The following is a 20,449-nucleotide window of genomic DNA, read 5'->3' as shown; positions in this document are numbered from 1 at the left end:
AACGCCTTGCGGAAGTCAAGAAACACGGCATCTACCTGTGACCGGTGTCTATGGCCCTCTGAGTCTCGTGGACGAATAGCGCGAGCTGGGTTTCACACGACCGTCTTTTTCGAAACCCATGCTGATTCCTACAGAGTAGATTTCTAGTCTCCAGAAAAGTCATTATACTCGAACATAATACGTGTTCCAAAATTCTACAACTGATCGACGTTAGAGATATAGGTCAATAGTTCTGCACATCTGTTCGACGTCCCTTCTTGAAAACGGGGATGACCTGTGCCCTTTTCCAATCCTTTGGAACGCTACGGTCTTCTAGAGACCTACGGTACATCGCTGCAAGAAGGGGGGCAAGTTCCTTCGCGTACTCTGGGTAAAATCGAACTGGTATCCCATCAGGTCCAGCGGCCTTTCCTCTTTTGAGCGATTTTAATTGTTTCTCTATCCCTCTGTCGTCTACTTCGATATCTACCATTTTGTCATCTGTGCGACAATCTAGAGAAGGAACTAAAGTGCAGTCTTCCTCTGTGAAACAGCTTTGGAAAAAGACGTTTAGTATTTCGGCCTTTAGTCTGTCATCCTCTGTTTCAGTAGCATTTTGTTCACAGAGTGTCTGGACATTTTGTTTTGTTCCACCTACCGCTTTGACATAAGACCAAAATTTCTTAGGATTTTCTGCCAAGTCAGTACATAGAACTTTACTTTCGAATTCATTGAACGCCTCTCGCATAGCCCTCCTCACACTACATTTCGTTTCGCGTAATTTTTGTTTGTCTGCAAGGCTTTGGCTATGTTTATGTTTGCTTTGAAGTTCCCTTTGCTTCCGCAGCAGTTTTCTAACTCGATTGTTGTACCACGGTGGCTCTTTTCCATCTCTTACGATCTTGGTTGGCACATACTCATCTAACGCATATTGTACGATGGTTTTGAACTTTGTCCACTGATCCTCAACACTATCTGTACTCGAGACAAAACTTTTGTGTTGAGTCGTCAGGTACTCTGTAATCTGCTTTTTGTCACTTTTGCTATACAGAAAAATCTTCCTACCTTTTTTAATATTTCTATTTACGGCTGAAGTCATCGATGCCGTAACCGCTTTATGATCGCTGATTCCCTGTTCTGCGTTAACTGTTTCAAATAGTTCGGGACTGTTTGTCACCAGAAGGTCTCATATGTTATCGCCACGAGTCGGTTCTCTGTTTAACTGCTCAAGGTAGTTTTCAGATAAAGCACTTAAAAAAATTTCACTGGATTCTTTGTCCCTGCCACCCGTTATGAACGTTTGAGTCTCCCGGTCTATATCCGGCAAATTAAAATCTCCACCCAGAACTATAACATGTTGGGGAAATCAACTCGAAATATTTTCCAAATTATCCTTCAGGTGCTCAGCCACAACAGCTGCTGAGCCAGGGGGCCTATAGAGACATCCAATTACCATGTCTGAGCCTGATTTAACCGTGACCTTCACCCAAATCATTTCACATTTCGGATCTCCGTCAATTTCCTTCGATACTATCGCACTTCTTATCGCTATAAACACGCCTCCCCCTTCACTGTGCAGCCTGTCTCTGCGGTATACATTCCAATCTGAGTTTAGGATTTCATTACTGTTTACGTCTGGTTTCAGCCAACTTTCTGTTCCTGGTACTATATGGGCGTTGTGACCGTTTATTAATGAGAGCAGTTCTGGGACCTTTCTATAGACGCTCCTGCAGTTTACTATTAGCACATTAATATTTCTATTCCCTGTTGCATTTTGCCTACTCCTACGTTGCCGCGTCTCAGGAGGCGTCTTGTCGAGCCTAGGGAGGGAATTCTCTAACCTAAAAAACCCCCATGTGCACTCCACACGTACTCCGCTACCCTTGTAGCCGCTTCCGGCGTGTAGTGCACGCCTGACCTATTCAGGGGGACCCTACATTTCTCCACCCGATAGCGGAGGTCGAGAAATTTGCACCCCAGATCTCCGCAGAATCGTCTGAGCCTCTGGTTTAAGCCTTCCACTCGGCTCCAAACCAGAGGACTGCGATCGGTTCTCGGAACTATACTACAAATAGTTGGCTCTGATTCCACCCCGCGAGCGAGGCTTTCCGCCTTCACCAATTCCGCCTACCGCCTGTACGAACTGAGGATGACCTCTGAACCCAGACGGCAGGAGTCATTGGGAAAGCGGAAAAACGTCGTCCAGCGAAGCACAATCGGAACGAAAGTGTGTGTTGAGCAGGCGTGAAAAACGGTCGTCGAGGAGGATTGCGAGTAAAAAAAAGACTAAGACAGCTGCAAGAGTCGCTGCAGAGCTGAATGTCGCATTCTGGTAATCTGTCTGGACCAAACCAACACGAAGGGTGCTCCATAAACAGGGAACTGGAGGACCAGATGAAATTGCAAAATCGCACATCAGTGATGCAAATGAGGTTAATAAGAAAACGTGCTGCCGAAGCCACTAAACTGGACATGGAGCAAAGGAAGAAACTCATATGATCGGATAAGTCTTGTTTCACACCGTTTCCAACTTCTGCTTCAGTATGCACGCCAAGAGTGGAACATGGCGGGGGTTCGGTGATGTTCAAGGAAGTCAAATCGTGGTATTCCATGGTTACTCTGCCAGGTCTCATTATTGTCAAGGATTATGTTTGTATTTTGGCTGGTCATATCCATCCCATGCTACTATGGTTGTTCAAAATGGTTCAAATGGCTCTGAGCACTATAGGACTTAACTTCTGATGTCATCAGTCCCCTACAACTTACTGTGGACTACTTAAACCTAAGTAACTTAACTTAAACCTAAGTAACTCAACTTAAACCTAAGTAACTTAACTTAAACCTAAGTAACCTAAGGACATCACACACATCCATGCCCGAGGCAGGATTCGAACCTGCGACCGTAGCGGTCGCACGGTTCCATACTGTAGCGCCTAGAACCGCTCGGCCACTTCGGCCGGCTACTATGTTTGTTCCCCAATGGCGATCATGTGTATAAACACGACACGGCGTCCGCCCCCGCTAGCTGAATGGTATACGTGACGGATTGTCAATTCTCTGGGCCCGAGTTCGATTTCCGGCTGGGTCGGGGAATAATCCCCGCCCAGGGACTGGATGTTGTGCTGTCCTCATCATCAACCTATCACCCTCATCGACTGCAGGTCGCCAAAGTGGCGTCAAATTGAAAGACCAGCACCCGGTTAACGGTCTGCCCGACGGGAAGCCCTCCCCATACGATAAGTAAAATAAACACGACACGGCCATTTTTTACACAGCTTGCATCGTCAGGATTGGTGTTGTGAGCCTGAGGATGAAGTGCCGTATCTCCCATGTCACCACCAGTCACCACATATCAATAATATTGAGCCTTAGCGATCTGGTTTCGAGAGAAGGGTGCGTGACCGCTATCCACTTCCACAATCGTTACCTGAACGTGCCAGTACTTGGCGGGAAAGGTAGTATAAGAGTCCCTTGAAAACCATATAGGATCTGTATTTATCCATTCCGAGACGACTGGAAGCTGTTTTGAATGCGAACCTTTTTCCTGCAACCTATTGGTTGGTTAGGCATGATAAAGAGTTGTTTTTGATGTTTCCATACTTTTGACCATTCCTGTATGTTTTTGTCGTAGTTTTGTCCAGTGTTTTAGGTCAGAGGCCTCATCATGTGACGATTAGAAATGATTGAAAGTAACAGAATGGTAAGCATGTTGTGCTGATAGATGTGCAGCAGACCCAGTTTTCGAAATCAATTAGTATATATACATACTGATGGTATCCCAGTGTTCAGGTTAGTCCTTGCCCTACGAGTATATTGACGCCAGAGTTAGTGGACTCGTAGGTGCACAGACAGAGGGGAAGGGAGGCGACAACGATAGCGGCGGTGATTCACCTGTGAACGCCCACCCCGATGTAAGGCATCTACATCTATATCTACATATACGAGGTGTGGCTAGAAAAAAACCGGACTAGTACTGGTGAAACAATAAAACGAATGCAATAAGGCTGAAAGTCGCGTGGCCTGTCACGTGACTCTCGCTCCGCCTACTGCTCGAGTTTCATCTGCCTCCTGCACTCAGTCTGCCCGTGGCGTCTGTTTTAAGTAGTTGACGTTTTGTCTGTGCGTCGGAAAATGTTGAGTGTACAGAAAGAACAGCGTGTTAACATCAAATTTTGTTTCAAACTAGGAAAATCTGCAAGTGAAACGTTTGTAATGTTACAACAAGTGTACGGCGATGATTGTTTATCGCGAACACAAGTGTTTGAGTGGTTTAAACGATTTAAAGATGGCCGCGAAGACACCAGTGATGACACTCGCACTGGCAGACCATTGTCAGCAAAAACTGATGCAAACATTGAAAAAATCGGTAAACTTGTTCGACAAGATCGCCGTTTAACAATCAGAGCAGTGTCTGAGTTAACAGGAGTTGACAAGGAAAGTGTTAGGCAGATTCTTCATGAAAGTTTCAACATGAACAAAGTGTGTTCAAAAATGGTTCCAAAGTGTCTCACAATTGAACAGAAGGAACGCCGAAGAATGATTTGTTCTGACATCCTGGAAAACACTGAAAGTGATCCCACCTTCTTACAAAATATTACTTGCGATGAATCGTGGTTTTTTACTTACGATCCCGAAACTAAACGCCAATCGATGCATTGGAAAACTCATGGTTCTCCACGACAAAAAAAGCACGAATGTCAAAATCGAAATTCAAGGCAATGATGATTGTTTTTTTGACATCAAAGGGATTGTGCACATTGATTGGGTACCAGAGGGACAAACAGTGAATCAGCATTACTACATTAGCGTCCTGGCTACCCTACGTGAGCGAGTACGGAGAAAGCGGAACGATTTGTGGAGAAAAAAGTCATGGATCCTTCACCAAGACAATGCCCCAGCTCACAGTGCGTTGTCAGTGAAGACGTTTTTGGCAAAACACAACATTCCCATCTTAGATCATCCACCCTACTCACCTGATTTGGCCCCCTGTGACTTTTTTCTTTTCCCTAAAGTCAAGTCAGCTTTGAAAGGAACTAGATTTGAGACTGTTGAAGCAGTAAAAGAAAAAGCGACGGAAGTAATGTATGGACTTACCGTAAATGATCTGCAGCATTGCTATGAACAGTGGAAAATTCGTATGGAGCGGTGTAGAGACTGAGGAGGAGAGTACATTGAAGGAGATAACATGAAATTGTAAATAATTGTAAATAAATGTTTTTTCCAGCATCAGTCCGGTTTTTTTCTAGCCGCACCTCGTATACTCCGCTAGCCACCAAGCGGTGTGTGGCGGAGGGCACGATTCGCGCCAAAGTCATATCTTCCCCCCCCCCCCCCCCCCCCCCCCCCCCTGTTCCACTCGCGGATCGCGCGAACGAAAAACGACTGTCTGAACGCCTCAGCACGAGCTCTTATTTCCCTTATCTTTGAATGATGATCATTCTGCGATTTGAAAGTTGGTGGTAATAATATGTGCCCTACATCCTCTGTGAAGATTGGATTTCGGAATTTAGTGAGCAGCCCCTTCTGTTTAGCGCGCCGTCTATCTGCAAGTGTGTCCCACTTCAAACTTTCTATGAGATTTGTAACGCTCTCGCCATGGCTAAATGTACCAGTCACGAATCTTGCCGCTCTTCTTTGGACCTTCTCAATCTCTTGAATCAGACCCAACTGGTAAGGGTCCCATACAGACGAACAACACTCTAAGACTGGGCGAACTAACGTATTGTAAGCTATTTCCTTTGTTGAAGGACTGCATCGCTTCAGGATTCTACCAATAAACCGCAATCTAGAGTTCGCCTTACCCGTTGCTTGTGTAATCTGATCATTCCATTTGAGATCATTTCGAATAGTCACACCCAGATACTTGACTGATGTTACCGCTTCCAAAGACTGATCATTTATTTTGTACTCATGCTAGTAGAACACAGACAAAAATTTCAATTGACAAAAGTTGGCAAGTGCAGACTACACAGAAACGCATACTTCACATAACTTGTAAGGTACAACTAGCAAGTCTGCACATCGTCGTATTAACAGATTTTGTGAGAAGCAATAATTTGACAAATATAGACATTTATAGTTTCACACTAGAGCAAACAAAGGATAAAGCAAGCCGAGAGAGTTCCAACCACGTGCTGCCAGAAGAAAATCACATGAAACAAAAATGGTGTAAATGTAGCGTAGCAGACAAGGTCGCATACTGTGATGCTGCCAATGTAAAACACGTTGTGAAAATTGTGTGTTAGTCACTAGATAATCTGTTCACCAGTCAGAAATAATGTTTTTTCTCTCCTTCCCCAGGCATATACTGAAGTAGTGAGGCTTCGAGAAGTAGTGGTAGCTACGTATTCCATCTCCTCGTTTACTACTTGTATTGTGCGACAAGAAAAAACGGAGCAGTTCCTACAAACCCCTCACGCATACATTTTATCGAGATTTCTGCTTCACTGGCCTTTTCCGACATCAATTTAATGTCACTGCACGCGATCACAGATTGCGCTCTAACTGCAGTTTAATGCTTTGGAGTAAAGACGCAGCAAAAGGTTGCAAAGAGGGAGCTGTGATTGCTAAGGTTCCAGGCCACAAAAAACGTATTTCATTTAGAAAAGATAACTGATTTTAGTCACAGTTGTGCAAACTGTTGTTACTATTGTCTTTTACGCCAATCCAAGAAAACAGCGAAAACATTTGGTATTTCAAATTTGAGCAAATGTTAATTAGTGTGTCCGAATTATGACCCTATGTAGATCTTGACCTCAGGTGCTAGTAGAACACAGAAAAAAATTTCAACTACCAAAACTTCTAGAATATTTGGTGGGTAGTGTTTTCAACTAGGAATAGTACTTGGTACCCCGTGAGTTTTAATTTATTGAGACTTGGTAAAAGCCTTTGTGATGTCTCTGGCTATAATTACACTCAATAAACGTGTGGAAGCAAATACAATTTTTTGTATAAACTGTCGCTGATACGGACAATAACCCACCGTTGTCATAATTTTGAGTAAATAACAATAAAAGGCGAAATGTATTCAATATTAACGTTCTTATTTATGAAAACCTTCATCGTGAACTGTGAAATTTAGAGGTTGAAATTCGAATAGTTAGTGAACTTTAGAATATTGTCGGAATGGAATATTACAAACAGTAAACTAGTCAGTAATTACTACTACTTGTAAAACTGAATGTTATATCTCTGATACTTAGTCATTTTCATGCTTGGTAGGCCTACTAGCTTATAGCTTACCCAAGCACTGATTCCTACCAAATGTAGGATATTATAAAAAGCGTGAACAGGCTACCTTCTTGCACCAGCTTTCAATGAGAACTCGTGGGTCACCTGAATATCGTCTGCTCCATACTTAGTTTCATTGTAACATTGTGTCATTTACAATTTGCAAGGAACTGAGAATTATTACGTTCTTTCTTAGCTGTCTTTGACACTCTGAGGATCGTATCGTCGTTTTTGTAAACTAAAGTCTTGTATAGATCGTCGCGAGCTTCCTTCATGCAGTTAGGCACTTCCCTTCTAATTTTGTTTTTTGTACCAAGCAAGCGTGTTCGGTTTGTTTTCAAATGTCGTGTTAGTGAAAGTGAGGTGAAGAATCTGTCACACGTAACGTTCCTTCCGTTATCTAGGTCTAACCTACAACTAATTTCAGTACGAAGTCACTAACACGTTCACATCTAGGATACTTCGAATCTTTATCGACAGCCATTCATTATTTCTGCCCATATTGGTCAGGTTTAGACGCCACGAATTAATTGAACCGACAGCTACCACTAGGAAGGCTCAACTACTCATCGCCACAATAATTTAGACCAAGAATATAAATGATTTGACAGTTTGCTATGAATCTGTCCCATGCGTCAGACAAGAGAGCAAACTTGCTATCTTCTTAGTCGCTCCGACAGTGTCGAAATTTCAGCTGAGCAAATTCATGGCTTACTCTTTACGGGATATCCATAGCTGTTAAATTGTTTCATGATGAATAAATACGCTCCAGTTGTACTCGACAAAACCTTTATTTGGATAAAATTGAACACACGACTCGGGTTTTGATTATGTAAACCCCATCTTCAGAGCTAAAAAAAAGAAAGGAAAACTAAAAGATTCATTATAAAATTAATAAATATTAAAAGGGCCCATACAAATGTGGAAATGAGGTTATCCATTGATTGTGTACGAGAAAGTCGTACCACTCTTCTAAAAAATTCAGCAAATTTATCTAATAGCACGCGAGATGCTGTGCAGGTGAGACGTGAAAAGGTTTTGAGTCAACCAGTACCACATCAGGTAAAAGGGGCCTAACCAAAAAATCTTGGCTGTAACAACAAATAAGCACACATTGTACCTAAATGCGAACGAGCAGTCATGTGGCATGGGCTTAATAAATTAAAATGAAGGCATGAAAGCGGATAAAATGCCAATTTGTGAGCCTGAAAAGTAGCTTATCATGTTAAGTCACCAGCCCGCTGCACGCACGCCAGTGTGTGGCCGTCATCAGAGCTGTTACCTGGAGCGGCATGGCCACCGAAGGAATCATAGCCGCCGAGCGGTTCTAGCCGCTACAGTCTGGAACCGCGCGACCGCTACGGTCTATATTGTGGTTTTATTTATTTTATATTTCTGCTATGGTTTTATTAATTTCATTTCTTGACAATTGCATTGTATGTTGCATGGCTTGCTTTTGTTGTTTGCTATGCAGCAGGCTTATCGTAGTAAACAAAAAATGTCGTGTGACTAGGGCCTCACGTCGGGTAGACCGTTCACCGGGTGGAAGTCTTTCAATTTGACGCCACTTCGGCGACTTGCGTGTCGATGCGGATGAAATGATGATAAGGACAACACAACACCTAGTCCCTGCCTCGGGCATGGATGTGTGTGCTGTCCTTAGGTTAGTTAGCTTTAAGTAGTTCTAAGTTCTAGCGGGACTGATGACTCAGATGTTAAGTCCCATAGTGCTCAGAGCCATTTGAACCATTTTTGAATCATAGCCAACAAGACGTTTCCTCCCAAACGTCAGACGCCACTAATAGCGCTAAAAACACCTTATTTATGCGTGGCATTAGCTACGATGTCCGCCCCGGTAGCTGAGTTGTCAGCGCGACAGAATGTCAATCCTAAGGGCCCGGGTTCGATTCCTGGCTGGATCGGAGATTTTCTCCGCTCAGGGACTAGGTGTTCTGATGTCCTTATCATTTCATCCGCATCGACACGCAAGTCGCCGAAGTGGCGTCAAATTGAAAGACTTCCACCCGGTGAACGGTCTACCCGACGTGAGGCCCCAGTCACACGACATTTTTGCTAGCTACGATAAGCCTGCTGCATAGCAAACAACAAAAGCAAGCCATGCAACATACAATGCAACTGTCAAGAAATGAAATTAATAAAACCATAGCATAAATACAAAATAAATAAAACCACAATATAGAATGTAAAAGGGGACAAACCGACAGACCACAAATTAAATATAATAGTGGAAGGTATCTTAATATACAGAGTACGTCATATTAAGAATGCAAGGCTAAGAATAGAGATAGCGCAATACAACGTATAGGGTCCATAAAATCTTCAGTAACGGAGAAGGCAGCGTGACTAGTAAACTACAAAAAATACTAAAGGTTCTAACCTGAGGAACAACATATTACGTAAAACCCAGTAAAAGAAAAACTGAACTAGTTATGAAAAGATTATGCGACACCTCACAGCTGACATGACACGCAGCCTCTAAGATCATGGGTCAAGACGTTATAGACACAACTTACGCGAAGATGACCAAATACGATAACCTACTGTAATGGAGACCCGTGGTCTAGGGATAGCGTATTTGATTCATAATCAAGTCTTCGGTCCCGGGTTCGATCCCCGCCACTGCCTAAATTTTGATAAATAATCAGCATTGGCGGCCGAAGACTTCCGGCATAAGAAGTCAGCCTCATTCTGCCAACGGCCTTGTCGAAGAGGGCGGAGGAGCGGATAGAGGTTCAGGGAACTCTCTTGTCCTAGGGGTGGGAAATTGCCCCTAAAGGCGGAAGAATCAGCAATGATCAACGACATGAGGATGCAGAAGGCAATGGAAACCACTGCATTAAAGACACGTATCGTGTATCCACAGGACATGTGGCCTGTAATTGAAGAAGTATCATGATGATCTCTCCATTGGCAAAAGATTCTGGAATAGTCCCCCATTCGGATCTCCGGGAGGGGACTGCCAAGGGGGAGGTTACCATGAGAAAAAGATTGAATAATCAACGAAAGGATAACGTTCTACGAGTCGGGGCGTGGAATGTCAGAAGCTTGAACGTGGTAGGGAAACTAGAAAATCTGAAAAGGGAAATGCAAAGGCTCAATCTAGATATAGTAGGGGTCAGTGAAGTGAAAGGAAGACAAGATTTCTGGTCAGATGAGTGTCGGGTAATATCAACAGCAGCAGAAAATGGTATAACAGGTGTAGGATTCGTTATGAATAGGAAGGTCGGGCAGAGGGTGTGTTACTGTGAACAGTTCAGTGACCGGGTTGTTCTAATCAGAATAGACAGCAGACCAACACCGACAACGATAGTTCAGGTATACATGTCGACGTCGCAAGCTGAAGATGGATAGAGAAAGTGTATGAGGATATTGAAATGGTAATGCAGTATGTAAAGGGGGACGAAAATCTAATAGTCATGGGCGACTGGAATGCAGTTGTAGGGGAAGCAGTAGAAGAAAAGGTTACAGGAGAATATGGGCTTGGGACAAGGAATGAAAGAGGAGAAAGACTGACTTCTGTAACAAGTTTCAGCTAGTAATAGCGAATACCCTGTTCAAGAATCACAAGAGGAGGAGGTATTCTTGGAAAAGGCCGGGAGATACGGGTAGATTTCAATTAGATTACATCATGGTCAGACAGAGATTCCGAAATCAGATACTGGATTATAAGGCGTACCCAGGAGCAGATATAGACTCAGATCACAATATAGTAGTGATGAAGAGTAGGCTGAAGTTCAAGACATTAGTCAGGAAGAATCAATACGCAAAGAAGTGGGATACGGAAGTACTAAGGAATGACGAGATACGTCTGAAGTTCTCTAACGCTATAGATACAGCAATAAGGAATAGCGCAGTAGGCAGTACAGTTGAAGAGGAATGGACATCTCTAAAAAGGGCCATCACAGAAGTTGGGAAGGAAAACATAGGTACAAAGAAGGTAGCTGCGAAGAAACCATGGGTAACAGAAGAAATACTTCAGTTGATTGATGAAAGGAGGAAGTACAAACATGTTCCGGGAAAATCAGGAATACAGAAATAAAAGTCGCTGAGGAATGAAATAAATAGGAAGTGCAGGGAAGCTAAGACGAAATGACTGCAGGAAAAATGTGAAGACATCGAAAAAGATATGATTGTCGGAAGGACAGACTCAGCATACAGGAAAGTCAAAACAACCTTTGGTGACATTAAAAGCAACGGTGGTACCATTAAGAGTGCAACGGGAATTCCACTGTTAAATGCAGAGGAGAGAGCAGATAGGTGGAAAGAATACGTTGAAAGCCTCTATGAGGGTGAAGATTTGTCTGATGTGATAGAAGAAGAAACAGGAGTCGATTCAGGAGAGATAGGGGATCCAGTATTAGAATCGGAATTTAAAAGAGATTTGGAGGACTTACGGTCAAATAAGGCAGAAGGGATAGATAACATTCCATCAGAATTTCTAAAATCATTGGGGGAAGTGGCAACAAAACGACTATTCACGTTGGTGTGTAGAATATGAGTCTGGCGACATACCATCTGACTTTCGGAAAAGCATCATCCACACAATTCCGAAGACGGCAAGAGCTGACAAGTGCGAGAATTATCGCACAATCAGCTTAACAGCTCATGCATCGAAGCTGCTTACAAGAATAATATACAGAAGAATGGAAAAGAAAATTGAGAATGCGCTAGGTGACGATCAGTTTGGCTTTAGGAAAACTAAAGGGACGAGAGAGGCAATTCTGACGTTACGGCTAATAATGGAAGCAAGGCTAAAGAAAAATCAAGACACTTTCATAGGATTTGTCGACCTGGAAAAAGCGTTCGACGATATAAAATGGTGCAAGCTGTTCGAGATTCTGAAAAAAGTAGGGGTAAGCTATAGGGAGAGACGGGTCATATACAATATGTACAACAACCAAGAGGGAATAATAAGAGTGGACGATCAAGAACGAAGTGCTCGTATTAAGAAGGGTGTAAAACAAGGCTGCAGCCTTTCGCCCCTACTCTTCAATCTGTACATCGAGGAAGCAATGATAGAAATAAAAGAAAGGTTCAGGAGTGGAATTAAAATACAAGGTGAAAGGATATCAATGATACGATTCGCTGATGACTTTGCTATCCTGAGTGAAAGTGAAGAAGAATTAAATGATCTGCCGAACGGAATGAACAGTCTAATGAGTACACAGTATGGTTTGAGAGTAAATCGGAGAAAGACGAAGGTAATGAGAAGTAGTAGAAATGAGAACAGCGAGAAACTTAACATCAGGATTGATGGTTACGAAGTCAGTGAAGTTAAGGAATTCTGCTACCTAGGCAGTAAAATAACCAATGACGGACGGAGCAAGGGGGACATCAAAAGCAGACTCGCTATGGCAAAAAAGGCATTTCTGGCCAAGGGAAGTCTACTAATATCAAATACCGGCCTTAATTTGAGGAAGAAATTTCTGAGGATGTACGTCTGGAGTACAGCATTGTATGGTAGTGAAACATGGACTGTGGGAAAACCGGAACAGAAGAGAATCGAAGCATTTGAGATGTGCTATAGACGAATGTTGAAAATTAGGTGGACTGATAAGGTAAGGAATGAGGCGGTTCATTGCAGAGTCGGAGAGGAAAGGAATATGTGGAAAACACTGATAAGGAGAAGGGACAGGATGATAGGACATCTGCTAAGACATGAGGGAATGACTTCCATGGTACTAGAGGAAGCTGTGGAGGGCAAAAACTGTAGAGGAAGACAGAGATTGGAATACGTCAAGCAAATAATTGAGGACGTAGGTTGCAAGTGCTACTCTGAGATGAAGAGGTTAGCACAGGAAAGGAATTCGTGGCGGGCCGCATCAAACCAGTCAGTAGACTGTTGACAAAAAAAAAAAAAAAAAATGGAGACCGCTGTAGGCACTACAAACACTGCAAACAGTTGCTGAGCATCCCTTTTTGTTTCAGATCTGTGGGTGCTAATCGGCGCCCTTTCTGTACCTACCGGCTGTACAGTAAAGATGGTATTTACGGTGTGAACTGCCCACAGTGTGATTGTACATCCATCGGGCAGACGCGGAGAAGTTTTGAAACTAGGCTTAATGAACATGGTGCCACTCGTAATCGTAAGTCAGTTTTATTAACCATGCAATATTTACAGCTTGCATCAAAGATCTGGCCCGTAACATTTTGGAACAGTTATAAGTCATGAAGTACAAGTTGCAACATCCAGACAATAACTTCAATCAACTATCCGAACACAAAGGGCCGTGTTTACGTAGTGGGAGACTGATTGACTCAGAAACCCTTTTTGTGCCTTATCTGCACGACATCTCGCATGCTGTTTGATAAATTTGCTGGATATTTTACCAACTTGATACGACTTCCTCATATGCAATCAAGGTGTCATCTGATCTTCACATTTGTATGGACCCTTTGAATGTTAATTAATTTTATGAAGAATCTCTCTTAGTTTCCCTTGTTTCTTGTAACTCCTGAAGATTGCATTTACATCCTGAAGCCCAGGTTGTATGTACTATTTGTACTTTACGTGTTTGTTGGCAAGCTAATCGGCCACACAGAACTGGCACAAGAGGAGCTGAAATTGTTGCATGGCTGAACGCTAGCAGGCCCAGGTCTCAGGGCTACTAATAGGCCGTACTTCCCCTCGCTTTCAGTCGTTCGCAGTAGCACCAGAGCAAGGCCTTGTTGCCTTATATTACAAAGCTACATAGTCATCCAGACTGTTGCCCCTGCAACTATTGAAAAGGCCTGCTGGCTCTTTCCAGGAACCACGCGTTTGTCTGGCTTCACAACTGACACCCCTCCGTTGCTGCTGGCCTACGGAACCGCTGTCTGTATCGTCGCGGAACGCAAGCATCCCCACCAACGGCAAAAAGTCCGTGGTTCATGGTGGTGTAGTAAGGCCTTCTAATATCATAGTGCTGGTTATCTAGTAGTTCTTATTGTTACAGTACATGCAGTCGTAATCGTGGTTGTAATAGCGCTAATAAGTAATACCAGGTGATAGAGATAATAGTCAAATAAGAGACTAAACATAACGAAAACCTGTGAGAGGGAAAAAATCACCCGTTGTAGGGTGAAAAGAGATTCCAGAGGAAAAGTACATTACCATTATTGAACTATATAAAAAAATATAAATTAGTTACAAACTACGGGGTGCACACACTTTGTTCAACATGTAAACGACACTACAGATATTAGGATTTAGGTTATGACATGTTCGATATGTCTGCCATCGTTGGCGGTGATGTGAAGCAGACGAATAGTGAAATTCTGCATGGCCCGTTGAAGTGTCGGAATATCGATGCTGTTGACGACCTCCTGAATGGCTTTTTTCAGCTCAGCAATGGTTTTGGAGTTACTGCTGTACACCTTGTCTTTAATAGAGCCTCATAAAAAGGAGTCGCATGTGCTCAGGTCTGGAGAACATAGCGGGCAATCGAGGCCCATGCCAGTGGCCTCTGGATACCCCAGAACCAGAATACGGTCCCCAAAGTGCTCCTCCAGGACATCAAACACGCTCCTGCTTCGATGGGGACGAGCTCCGTCTTTCATGAACATCTTGACGAAATCAGGGTAATTTTGAATAATAGGGATGAAATCACCTTCCAAAACTTTCATGTAACGTTAAATAGTCACCTTGACATCAAGGGTTATTCCATGACTGGACATTGCACACCACACACTCACCCGTTGAGGGTGAAGAGACTTCTCGATCGTGAAATGCAGAGTCCCAGCCGCCCAAATGCGCCAATTTTGCTTATTGACGTCGCTAAACCAAGCCATACACCGTATGCTAATTCCCATCATGTCCCGCGGGCAACCGTGGAGTTTGAACGTCCTAACGCAAACCGTTCAGAAGTTGTGACGATTTTATTTCATATAGTTCAATAACTGTCACCCTGTAGATTAACCTACAGGTCGTGATAATAATAACAAAACTAAAGTCACAAACAAATCGTAATTTGATACTGTTAACTTAGTTCAAGATTCAGTACAGTGAAAGAAAGAATCTGCACCAATTATCATGGTTTTTATATAAAAGTATCCAGAATGTTCACTCTGTAGCAGAGTGCACACTGAATTGAAACTTGCTCGCAGGTTAAAACTGTGTGCCGAATCGGGATTCGAAACCCGGACCTTTGCCTTTAGCAGGCAAGTGCTCCACCGACTGAGCTATCCAAGTGCGACTCACATGTCTACGAGGTTTGTTCGGAAAGTAAGCTCCGATTGGTCTCGAAATGGAAACGACAGCGGAAATCACAAATGTTTCTTTCGCGAGAGTTAGCTTCACCTTCCGGCTGCTTTCTACACGCACGCTGTTCGACCTTGACATTTGTCGTATCGTTGTACTAATTTTCCAGTACCCTCGCCATAGAAGGCAACCACATGTGGTTTTTTGCTAATTCTCTACGCTGGTCTGCAGCTCATTGTTTGTGTCAAAATGTTGTCTTCATAGCCAGCGGTTCACGTGGGCGAAGATAAAAATCAGAGGGAGCCAAGTCCAGGCTATATGGCGGGTGATCAAGCACTTCCCATCGGAAAGTCTGCAATAGCGTCTCCATCGCCCCAGCAGTATGCTGCCACGTATTGCCACGAATAAGTAAATTCATGGCAGGTACGTTATGTGGGGTTGCGGGGAACAGTTTTCTAGGCATCTTTACGTGCTCACTGTACGGTCATAATTGCTAAGAGCAACGTGACGCGATCGACGAGCATACGAGAGACACTGTCCAACACATATGTGCAAAGCTTCATCGGATTCTCACTGTGGTTTCCATTTCGCGATGGACTGGAAATTATTTTCTGCATACCCTCGTATTTCTCTCTCCTACTTTTCAAACTGGTGGAAGTGAAGCTGTGAGGGGGAGGGGGGTGGGGAAATGAGTGCCCCATGGATAGCTCAGAAAGTAAGAGCATTGCCCGCGAAACAAAAGGCCCCGGGTTCGAGTACCGGCCCAGTATACATTTGTAATCTACTTGCAACTTTTATATTACATAATTTGGGCTCTATGGTCCATTGCAGTTATCATGATAGTGGATTAGGATGAATGAATCAATGAGTCCTTGGACAGGGTTTTGAAGTGCTGACTTTTTCCGCAGACACCAGCCCAGCTCGGGAGCCCTGCCGGAGAAGCAGTTCCTGGCGAGGGAGTCGCTGCTGACGGACCTGATGAAGATCAAGCACTTCCACACCGTCTACAACATCTTCGTGGCCATGTTGCTCATCCTGTTCCTGCACACCGCCGTCTACGACCTAGTCGCTGACGGGCAGTAAGTTCCGTATTGTTACTGCATAAGTAATAACAACGATAGCATGACGACGACGACGAATCGAATTATTTCCTGCATACACAAATACAGTAAAGACTGTAATTCTCGATACACAACAAAATATATTCTTCTGAATATGTCATTAACATCAGATATAACTACACGCAAGTAGTTCGCTGCTATAACATTTTTTTTTTCTCGAAACGCTCGACATTCCCCATGTAAAAAGGATTTTGAGAGACAGGGGAGTGAGACAGGGTTGTAGCCTATTCCCGATGTTATTCAATCTGTATATTGAGCAAGCAGTAAAGGAAACAAAAGAAAAATTAGGAGTAGGAATTAAAATTCATGGCGAAGAAATAAAAACTTTGAGGTTTGTCGATGACATTGTAATTCTGTCAGACAGCAAGGGACCTGGAAGAGCAGTTGAACGGAATGGACGGTGCCTTGAAGGGAGGATATAAGATGAACATCAACAAAAGCAAAACAAGGATAATGGAATGTAGTCGAATTAAGTCGGGTGATGCTGAGGGAATTAGATTAGGAAATGAGACACTTAGAGTAGTAGTTTTGCTGTTTGGGGAGCAAAGTAACTGATGATGGTCGAAGAGAGAGGATATCAAATGTAGACTGGCAATGGCAAGGAAAGAGTTTCCGAAGAAGAGAAATTTGTTAACATAGAGTATAGATCTTTCTCACCATTCAACTACCAATGTACAGTTTTGTTACATCACCGAGAGTGTTGTTGCTAAACTCCATGTCTTACTTGGCTCACATTTAAGTAGCTTACATTGTTGACCAATTTCATTCGTCACTTTATTGCAGTGGGTCTCTAGTAGATTTAACGTTTCCTTTTTACTCTGTGAATGTACAATCTGCATACACAGCTACTTCGTAGTTTAGAGAGTAACGTGGAATGTCATTCATATAAATAAGAAACAGGAGAGGGCCTAATACCGAATCCCGTGGCACACCGTATTTTGTATTCGTAATTTTACGTTTGTGAACACCACTTACAGTTCTAAGCAGTACATACTACTTTCGGTTACTCAGGTACAAATTCAGTAGGTCGTACGCAGTACCTCTTATGGTAATGTTACATATACTGTACTATGTAACAGGTGAGTGACAGTGAATGTGGACACCGCTTCACTGTCGAAAACTGTTAGAAATACCTAAATAAAATTCCCGAATAGGATTTCTACTGGAACGGAATATTATTTTTCTATATGGTTGCCACTAGCAACCATTGCGTACCGTGAGACTGAAGTAACCACTCTAGGCTACAACTGAACAAAGCTCCGGCGTCCGATGAAATCTCCTACCAGATTATATATTGAATTTGCTGTTGCGTTATCCTCTCTTTTAAACTTAATCAACCGTAGGTACCTCAAACAAAAAAACTGTGCCAAATAGTTGGAAGAAAGCACGGGCCACACCCATCTACAATAAGGGTGGTAGAAGTGATCATCAGAACTTCACCCAGTATCCTAGACTTCCATTTGTTGTAGAATCTTAGTACACCTTTTGAGTCCAAGCGTAATGAGGTATCTCAAAGATAAGAACTCAATTCCAGCCGGTATGAATTCGGAAAACATCGATCATGTGAAACACATGTCGCATTTTCCTCACATGACAGCCTGAGAACCATGGATCAAGGCAGTCAAGTACTTGATTCAGTACCACACCTACGGTCGTATGGGGTATCAGCGAAATTAATGAATGGGTTGAGGATTACTTGGCAGGGAGGACGAAGCAATGTTGTTTTGGATGGAGATTCATTGACGTAATGAATTCCAAGTGTGCTCTAGGCAAGTGTCTTGCGACCGTTACCGGTTAATCACCATGCAGACAATATTAATAGTAATCTCAGAATTTTCGTAGATGATGTAGCGATCTATAATAAAGTACCATCTGAAAAAAGCCAAACAGATATTCAGTCGGATCTTCATAAGATTTCGAAATGGTGTAAAGATTGGCAACTTGCTTTAAGTATTCAGAAATGTAAAATTGTGCACTTGACAGAACGAGGAAACACAGTATCCTAAGATGACAGTATCAATGAGTCACAACTACGGTCTTTCAACTCATACAAATACCTCGGTGTAAGACTTCGTAGTGACATGAATGAAACGACCACATAGGGTCAGTCGTAGATGAAGCAGGTGGCGGACTGCATTACATTGATACAACAGTTAGGAAATACAATCAGTATACAAAGGTGATTGCCTACAAATTAGCTGTGCAATCCATCGTAGAATAATGCTCAAGTGAGTGAGATATGGAATAAATTGCACTGACAGTGGATATTGAACGTATACAGAGAAGGGCAGCAGAAATAGTCACAGGTTTGACCCGTGAGAGAATAGCGGTGTTGCTGAAGCAACTGATCTGGCACACTCTTGAAGATAGTTTGCGTTTCTCTCTAGAAAGCCTGCTTATGAAGTTTCAAGAACCATCTGTAAATGGCGAATATAGGAGTATACTAAATGTGCTTATGTATCGCTCCCATAAAATCGTGAGGATAATATTAGATTCATCACTGCACGCGCGGAGGTATTTAATCCATCTCTCTTCCCGCGCTCGAAATATGAATTGAAGGGGAAGAAGCCTTGTAACTTGTAAAATGTGACGTACCTTCTTCCGTCCAATTCAGTGGTTGGAAATGGATGAAGATGTGAACGTAGACGTAGATGTAGATTTCTGAAGGGAAAGACTTACTTCGTTAACAAACATTTTGGTTGATCATCTCTTACAGGTTAGCATTATTTCTGTCAGTAATAGGTCCATCTCCAACAACGGTATTCTGTTAACCTGTTTTAGTCCAACTCAAAACAGGGCCGCAGCTCTGAAACAGGTTAATAAAATATTGTGATTGACAATGGCGTGCAACCAACAAAAATATTCCGATGGTGCACTTTCTTTTAACGGCATTTGAGAGCTCTTGAAAGATAAGAACAACAGAATAAAGCTTGTATGGGTTTGTAGCTACATCTTCCTCACAATATACTAAATATGAGACCTAAGCCTGCTGACAGGCAACATTTACAACACAGCTGAGAGAAGTTTACATCGCGATGAAAGTGGAAATGCACTTTGTTTTTTTTTTTTAAAAAAAAAAGCTTTAAGTACATCGCTCGATGAAATCTTTCTTCCACACACAAGTCTTTATATATACATACTTACATATGTACTTTCTCTTTTATATTTAAGGCCATTAAAAGTGTTCGTTTTGCTGACGAATAGAACAGAGGTTTGCTGTTGTATGTCAGCGTAAACGGCAGTTTTGGCTCCGTGAACTTGACGGTTGAGTGGGTAGAACTTTATTGGTTGTTGTAGACATGTCAGAGCATGTTTTCGGAGGGGATACCGATGAGAGTTTGGTAATATATATCTTACGGGGGCTGATTGTACAGACCATCTCTAACAGATGTCTGAGAATCGAGTGCATTGTAAACTGAACAATATAAAAAAAAAGAATTTTTATGAAACAATATATACTGCAATAGTACCTTGTCACTAATTTTTCAACCGCACAACGCGTTTCGGCAGCATGCTGCCATAATCAGGTGCATTTACAGTTACTTTTACAGTGTAATTAATACGAAGTGACGTTTGTTTTATATGCTTTGTGTGTAAGTGAGGTTGTGTGTCGACGAAGACGCCTTTTCAGGAAGATAAATATTTTTATATTGTGTTAATTCAGTGATAGGCATGATTAACTCATTTTGTTAATACTTCCACTTAAATTTTTGTTGGTTATTTCGTTGTCTGGCACACACAGACAGTAAAAAGTACACCACAACTTAAAACTTCCACAATCATTTGTTTACATCAGTCCAAAGAGTCGTAAAAGCTAAGATAAACCAGTTTCTATTGCTAAAACTGTAATATACTGTGTAGAGCAAACATTTACATCTAGATGTCATGGCAAATGTTAGATGAGTGGTTTGTAAAAACA

The 20,449-nt window shown here is 42.6% G+C and overlaps 1 protein-coding gene across 1 annotated transcript in view; it reads left to right on the top strand.

Moving 5' to 3' along the window:
- The window catches only part of LOC126235976 (sterol O-acyltransferase 2-like), a 227,644-nt gene that overhangs the window by 85,626 nt on the left and 121,569 nt on the right, over positions 1–20,449 (top strand). Inside the window, exon 4 of the mRNA XM_049944953.1 lies at positions 16,318–16,488. Within this exon, the coding sequence (XP_049800910.1) occupies positions 16,318–16,488 (171 nt within the window). The remainder of the gene's footprint in view (positions 1–16,317; positions 16,489–20,449) is intronic.

This window comes from Schistocerca nitens, chromosome 2, assembly GCF_023898315.1.
Source record: "Schistocerca nitens isolate TAMUIC-IGC-003100 chromosome 2, iqSchNite1.1, whole genome shotgun sequence".
NCBI classification, from domain to species: Eukaryota; Metazoa; Arthropoda; class Insecta; order Orthoptera; family Acrididae; genus Schistocerca; species Schistocerca nitens.
Note: the sequence above shows the minus strand (reverse complement) of the source record. Positions and strands in the feature narration are given on the sequence as shown.